This window comes from Bison bison, unplaced genomic scaffold (genome assembly GCF_000754665.1).
Source record: "Bison bison bison isolate TAMUID 2011002044 unplaced genomic scaffold, Bison_UMD1.0 scf7180017864182, whole genome shotgun sequence".
Taxonomy (NCBI): domain Eukaryota; kingdom Metazoa; phylum Chordata; class Mammalia; order Artiodactyla; family Bovidae; genus Bison; species Bison bison.
In genome coordinates, this window is record NW_011494754.1 from 67514 (window position 1) to 75175 (window position 7662).

The 7662-nt window shown below is 42.8% G+C and overlaps 3 protein-coding genes across 3 annotated transcripts; 2 read left to right on the forward strand and 1 right to left on the reverse strand.

Annotated features, from left to right (window-relative positions):
* Positions 1-1806: 1806 nt before the first annotated feature.
* LOC104991081 (histone H1.4-like) lies at positions 1807-3454 on the reverse strand. The gene has a single exon (XM_010843429.1). The coding sequence runs from the start codon at positions 3378-3380 to the stop codon at positions 2748-2750; it is 633 nt and encodes a 210-aa protein (XP_010841731.1). The 5' UTR covers positions 3381-3454; the 3' UTR covers positions 1807-2747.
* Positions 1809-2545, forward strand: LOC104991080 (histone H3.1). Its single transcript, XM_010843428.1, has one exon. It carries the CDS (start codon positions 2112-2114, stop codon positions 2520-2522), a length of 411 nt encoding a protein of 136 aa, XP_010841730.1. The 5' UTR covers positions 1809-2111; the 3' UTR covers positions 2523-2545.
* Positions 3455-6317: 2863 nt separating the features above from the next.
* LOC104991082 (histone H4) lies at positions 6318-7106 on the forward strand. Its single transcript, XM_010843430.1, has one exon. It carries the CDS (start codon positions 6348-6350, stop codon positions 6657-6659), a length of 312 nt encoding a protein of 103 aa, XP_010841732.1. The 5' UTR covers positions 6318-6347; the 3' UTR covers positions 6660-7106.
* The last annotated feature ends 556 nt before the right edge of the window (positions 7107-7662 follow it).

Below are 7662 nucleotides of genomic sequence, written 5' to 3' on the forward strand. Positions count from 1 at the left end.
GAAAGGTAATATCTCTGCTTTTGAATATGCTATCTAGGTTGGTCATAACTTTCCTTCCAAGAGGTAAGCGTCTTAATTTCATGGCTGCAGTCATCATCTGCAGTGATTTTGAAGCCCCCCCAAATAAAGTCTGACACTGTTTCCACTGTTTCCCCATCTATTTCCCATGAAGTGATGGGACCAGATGCCATGATCTTCGTTTTCTGAATGTTGAGCTTTAAGCCAACTTTTTCCACTCTCTTCTTTCACATTCATCAAGAGGCTTTTCACTTTCTGCCATAAGGGTGGTGCCATCTGCATATCTGTGGTTATTGATATTTCTCCTGGGAATCTTGATTACAGCTGTGCTTCTTCCATCCCAGCGTTTCTCATGATGTACTACTCTGCATATAAGTTAAATAAGCAGAGTGACAATATACAGCCTTGATGTACTTCTTTTCCTATTTGGAACCAGTCTGTTGTTCCATGCCCAGTCCTAACTGTTGCTTCCTGACCTGCATATAGGTTTCTCAAGAGGCAGGTCAGGTGGTCTGGTATTCCCATCTCTTTCAGAATTTTCCACAGTTTATTGTGATCCACACAGTCAAAGGCTTTGGCATAGTCAATAAAGCAGAAATAGATGTTTTTCTGGAACTCTCTTGCTTTTTCCATGATCCAGCGGATGCTAGCATACTGAAAGAGGAACTCCCCAGGTCGGTAGGTGCCCAATATGCTACTGGAGATCAGTGGAGAAATAACTCCAGAAAGAATGAAGGGATGGAGCCAAAGCAAAAACAATACCCAGTTGTGGATGTGACTGGTGATAGAAACAAGGTCCGATGCTGTAAAGAGCAATATTGCATAGGAACCTGGAATGTTAGGTCCATGAATCAAGGCAAATTGGAAGTGGTCAAACAGGAGATGGCAAGAGTGAACGTCGACATTCTAGGAATCAGCAAAATAAAATGGACTGGAATGGGTGAATTTAACTCAGATGACCATTATATCTACTACTGTGGGCAGGAATCCCTTAGAAGAAATGGAGTAGCCATCATAGTCAACAAAAGCGTCCGAAATGCAGTACTTGGATGCAGTCTCAAAAACGACAGAATGATCTCTCTTCGTTTCCAAGTTGACTCCTTAATAGTTTCTAAAAGGTGTTACGTCTTTCCAGGTGTCTTTAGTCTTCCTTTTCCCCATATCTTAGAGATATAATCAGATCACAACCTATATGGATGTAAAATCTGAAACTTTTATATATCATTAATATACATTGTACTGTAATTCTAGGGATTCCTTTCTACTATGGCCACAGCTCTCACTCCAAGCAAAAAATTGACACTGGTACATGATGGCTTGGAGTGAACTGTAAGAGCCCATCCAGTGACTGCCAAGGGAAAGCCATTTAGGTCTTATGGGGAAGTTAGAAAAGGGTGGGTTCGGGGGCCTGGTTTGGTGGTTACAATAAAATTCCAGGCATCTTTCCAACTTCTGCTTTCATCTGATCTCTGAACCCCTAAAGTAATGGTTCTCAATCCTATCACATACAACACTCTTCCTATAACAAATACTGTAAGTACTTTTTTTCCTATACTTATACTGACGTGGAATTTATAGATAATATAATCTACCAATACATATTTTAACTGTAAATATATAAAAGAAAATAAAAGGAAAGTATTTTGTTAAAAATTAAAAGATAGTAGAAATTGATGCAAAATTAGCCTTACTAAATTTGAATGAGTATATAAAAATAACTTGACCAATCACGTGTAACATACGCCTTTTCAGAAAGTGATCAAACGAAAGCCAGTCTCAGGTGCCAAATTTAAATTTTTTTATTCCACGAACAACATTAAGCATTGTGATAATTTGTGTTAAATTCTGCGTAGAAAAGCCACAGAATATTGTAAAGAAATGGCATAAGGAGAAGGAGGCGAGAAAGGGTTGAAAACAGCGATTCAAACGAAGGCTCACGTCATCGGGGGTGAACTTGTGTACCAATGCCTTCACCGCCAGCCATAAGGAACAATTGACTTGTCCAATCAGAACGGGACTCTCTTTATATATACTGGAAGAAAGGGCTGCCCCTTTCGTTTTTCCATCAGTTAGCTGCTTTTGGGAAATCTGTAATGGCTCGCACTAAGCAGACCGCTCGCAAGTCCACCGGCGGCAAGGCGCCACGCAAGCAGCTGGCCACCAAGGCGGCCCGCAAGAGCGCGCCGGCCACCGGCGGCGTGAAGAAGCCTCACCGCTACCGCCCCGGCACGGTGGCCCTGCGCGAGATCCGCCGCTACCAGAAGTCCACGGAGCTGCTGATCCGCAAGCTGCCGTTCCAGCGGCTGGTGCGCGAGATCGCGCAGGACTTCAAGACCGACCTGCGCTTCCAGAGCTCGGCGGTGATGGCGCTGCAGGAGGCGTGCGAGGCCTACCTGGTGGGGCTCTTCGAGGACACCAACCTGTGTGCCATCCACGCCAAGCGCGTCACCATCATGCCCAAGGACATCCAGCTTGCCCGCCGCATCCGCGGGGAGAGGGCCTAGATGTTCCCCCCACCCCCACCCCCACCCCCGCCATCAGTACCAATTTTCAACCCAAAGGCTCTTCTCAGAGCCACCACTTTTTCTGTTAAAGAGTTGTGTACTGGTATCTCCATTTCGAGGGAAGAGAAACTTACCGGAAGAGGTATTATTACAAGCTCTTTAATAAGATGAGTTGGGTGGCTCTGAAAAGAGCCTTTAGGAAACTAATCCTTATTATTTATTGTCCTACTTTTTGGGGGTCGCCTTTTTAGGCTGGACCGCTTTAGGCTTGGCTACCTTGGGCTTATTAACTTTAGCCTTGACTGGACTCTTGGCCGCCTTGGGCTTAGCTGTCTTCACCTTTTTCGGGCTTTTGGCCACTTTCTTCGCCCCAGTAGCAGGCTTCACCTTCTTCAAGGTCGTCTTAGCGGTTTTCTTCGGGGTGGCCGCACCCGTGGATTTCTTGGGCTTCTTAGCCACCCCGGCAGCCTTCTTGGGCTTGGCCGCGCCCGCCTTCTTCGCCTTGGGCTTGGCCTCCCCGGTGGCCGCCTTCTTGTTGAGTTTGAAAGAGCCGGAAGCCCCGGTGCCCTTGGTCTGCACCAGGGTGCCCTTGCTCACCAAGCTCTTGAGACCCAGCTTGATGCGGCTGTTGTTCTTCTCCACATCGTAGCCGGCGGCCGCCAGTGCTTTCTTGAGCGCAGCCAGAGACACGCCGCTGCGTTCCTTGGAGGCGGCGACAGCCTTGGTGATGAGCTCGGACACCGAGGGCCCAGCGGCCTTGCGCTTCGGGGCACTGGTGGACTTGCGCGCCTTTTTCTTCACCGGTGTCTTCTCCGCAGGAGAAGGAGCAGGAGGCGCGGCAGGTACAGTTTCAGACATGATTGTCAATTTGGTTTCCTAACAGTAGAAAAATAATATCTCAGGGTTGAGTAGCCAGGCCTCCGAGCGTCTCTATATTTATATACACAGCGCTACTGCTCGCTGATTGGTTCCCAGCTGTCTTCATCTTGACAGCGACCTAGTTCTCAGCTCTGTCCCGGAATTGTGTTTTTTACAATTCAAGAAAGCAAAATATAAAAAATTTCCTGTGGAGGCATCACACCAAGTATATTCTACAATGAACCAGGACACCTCAAGGTTTGAGACTTTTGTGGTTACTTCCTCCAGTTTTTACCACTTTGTTCAAAGCCTTTTTCAAAAGCCCCTAACATTCGTGCAGATTCAGAGGTCAGAGGGACAACTTTTTGATTTTCTTTTAAAATACGAATATTCTCTTTATGTCTTCAATAACACGCTCTCAAGTGACATTCTATAGATTCTTGGTTTTTCATGCCTTCAACATTGGCTTGATTCTTATTGAGATTTGCCCAGAAAATCTGTTTCATATGAGGAGAAATAACACAGAGTCTTTCACTTCTCTACAAAAAGCTGTAGTAAAGGCTCCTTGGAATAGTAGCAATATCTGATAAGAAAAGTCATTATTTAGTTTGAAAAAGTTTTATCATAGCTTCTTGTGACTATTTAGAGGGTTAGTTAATTTGGGGACTTTAGGCATTCAGAATTTGTCTAGGAAAATGGCAAAAGCAATAACCAATGATCAACTTGTCATGATAATTGTGCTTGTGTTGCACTAGCTGATGCCAGAGAAAATCCATGTAAAGACTGCTTTATGGGTTTTAAAAATTATTTCATTTACCTTGATTTTACTAAGAAGGATCACTTATTAAAATGTTCACAAGCTCTTGAGTTCTGACTTCTGTCATGCTTCTGGAAGATAACTTTGAGAAAGTAAGTAACAGAATTAAGGAATAGACACATGTACAACAGTCACACACATACATAATTCCCTTAAGAGAGGGAAATTTAAAAGCATTTATATTCACTACTATGTTTCTTATTTAATCAGGGATATAAGTTTATAGGAAACACATTGTAGCTTATACTTTCTGTTCACTAGGAAATAGATTGATGGTAAAAAGTAAAAAGAGCTTTGATTTTCTTCTTCACTCCTCAAACTATGTCTTTAACATATTATGTTTATTTTGAAGCAGCCATGGACTTCTTTGTATTTTTGATAAAGCTTATGAGCCCCTTTCCAGAATACTGCTTTTTAGTGCTTAATTTATATAGGATTACAAAGGAAAACAGGATTACAAAAGGAAAAAAGGATATTTATATCAAAATATCATTATCAAATTTATTGAAAAATCCAAATTGGTAAGGTATTGATTACCCATACAACCAAGTTTAGAAGGTGTAATATATTTAAACAATATGAGAGATGGAGATTGACAGCTGCATCTGCGACTTGATATGAATATAGCTCAGGTCCTGTCACCCACACTGTTTGTTGCCTGCATTCAGAATAGGAGGAAATGCTAAGGTTTGGTTGTAGTATAATAAAAATAAAGTTGGAGTTTTTCTTCTATACAATGATCATATAGATGGATTCATCTATATGTCCCAGGTTAAGAACTCTATTCTAGAATTTGTTTCTGTGCATTGTACACTCATGGAGCAGCTTTGATAATCTTGGTTGTCCTCACAGACCATAGAGCTTTGATAAACTTGGTCCTCCTCACAGATCATGGAGAAAAAGCAAAAAAAAAAAAAAAAAAAAATCTATCTAAGTCATCTGGAACTCAAAGGAATTAACCATTCATTAAATCTTTATGTGGGCTTCCTTGGTGGCTCACACAGTAAAGGAACTGCCTGCAATGTAAGAAACTGGGGCTTGATCCTTGGGTGGGGAAGATCTGGAGGAGGGAATGGCTACCCACTCTGGTGGTCTTGCCTGCAGAATTCCATGGACAGAGGAACCTGGCGGTCTATAGTCTATGGAGTCGCAAAGAGTCAGACAGGACAGAGCAACTAACACATTAAAAAAAAAAACTTCCAAATTTTTATGTGTTATTTTGTGGAATCCTTAAAGGAAGGTTTTAGTAAACTAATTACTTAGACTTTCACTTTAGAGGCATGAATTTTGAATGCAGGAGTTGAGAGAAGACAGGATACTGTAATATGTCATAATAAATAATGCTGAGTAATTGCTTCTTTGCAGATGTTTTAAAAAAGTTGTATTGTCTCTTTTAAATTTCAGTGCTCTATAATTTACACTTTCTTATACATTTAAAAGGAAAAAAAAAAAACGTACAGACTGCTCAAGGTCACAAACCAGTACGTGGAGCAGGCTGTCTCGAGTTTGACTGGAGTAATGCCACCGGCTTGCAGAAACAGAATGTGGTTACATATATAATGCCAGATACAACTTGTTTGTAAATTAATTTATAATCATACCACAAATTTTGGGCTTACAGCCCAATAAGTTTTTTTAATTCACTTTTGGATATACATATTTATAAATCTCCAGTGTAGCACTCAATGGATTTGTTTAAATCCGTAAAGAACTTCATGGTGGGCTGCCATCTCTGGGGTCGCACAGAGTCGGACACGACTGAAGCGACTTACCAGCAGCAGCAGCAAAGGACAATAGCATGGGCTATCTGATTATTTCATACTATAGGAAGTCTGAAGAACAAGTCTCAGGCTTCTTTGGGGAAAGTGTATGAACTGTTGCCTCACTTAATGGCTGCCCGTTTTGTATGCACGCACAAACACAGATATCCATAAATAGGAAAAAATTTTATATTCCATTTCCATGATCCAGCCGCTGCAGGCGCCTTGCCTAGCTGCTATAGCTGTGACCAAGCGACAAATAAGCGAAGGGCGGGAACTGAATGTGGTTACCGCCCCTGCTCTTGCGTTTTCAAACAGGTCCGTTCCGTTACTATAAATGCTCTCTAAAGGCGCCCTTAATCCTGTTCTCTGTTCAATTTGCGGTTCATAATGTCTGGACGCGGTAAAGGCGGAAAGGGGCTCGGGAAAGGTGGTGCTAAGCGCCATCGTAAAGTTCTGCGAGATAATATCCAGGGCATCACTAAGCCCGCCATTCGTCGCCTGGCCCGCCGTGGTGGTGTTAAACGGATTTCTGGGCTCATCTACGAGGAGACCCGCGGGGTGCTGAAGGTGTTCCTGGAGAACGTTATCCGGGACGCGGTCACCTACACCGAGCACGCCAAGCGCAAAACTGTCACCGCCATGGACGTGGTCTACGCGCTGAAGCGCCAGGGACGCACTCTCTACGGCTTCGGCGGTTAAGTTCCAGGCAGCCATTTGGCATAGTCTAATAAAACCAAAGGCCCTTTTCAGGGCCACTTACCCATTCACTTAAAGAGTTTTGCGCTTTATGATGTATGGAGGTTAGGCTACTACTGCTTCTAGTCCATAGCCTTACATTGACGTACGTTCCCCCTCCACCCCGCGTTTCAGATTAGTTGCAGACCACCAGAGCTGGTATACAACCTCAAGCTGAACTTTTATTTAATATACTTTGAAATGTATATTTAGCGGGTAGTGGTTAAGAGACCAGCTCAGTGTGGTAGACATTTTGCACAGCCGTTAGTGAAAAAGCTGAAAGGCGTCTAGAAACAAAAGTCTCATGCTAGAAAAATGGAAAAGTCTAGATAGGAATTTTTGAACTGAAGATATTAAAACAGTATGCCTTCTCGGACATAACAATAAAGGGGAGTGTGTGCCCATAAACTATTTTGAAGGCTGTTAAATTCTAGAAAAAACTACTTGGTAATTAAGATTGTAAATCGACTGTGTATATTTATTCATTATAGAGAGTGTAGTTAGGGTTCTTTCTTGAGTTTTAAAGTGGAATGGAGACAGACTGACTTGTCTCTGCTTCTCTGAACTGTCCTCCCATCCCAAAGGATCTCTTACTTGAACCTTTCATTAAGGTTGATAGAAGTGCTCCATACAAAAAATACAGGTTTATGTTCCCACTCCAGTATTGTTACCTGGAGAATCCCCATGGACCGAGGCCCTTGGTGGGCTACAGTCACCACTGAGCAGCTAAGCACACTGCACACGTTTACAAAGTTGTTATTATGTTGGCTCTAAATATTTAGAGTTTAAATATTTAATAATCTAGTCCCTTGGACTGCAAGGAGATCCAACCAGTCCATCCTGAAGGAGATCAGTCATGGGTGTTCATTGGAAGGACTGATGTTGAAGCTGAAACTCGAATCCTTTGGCCACCTGATGTGAAGAGCTGACTCATTTGAAAAGACCCTGATGCTGGGAAAGATTGAGG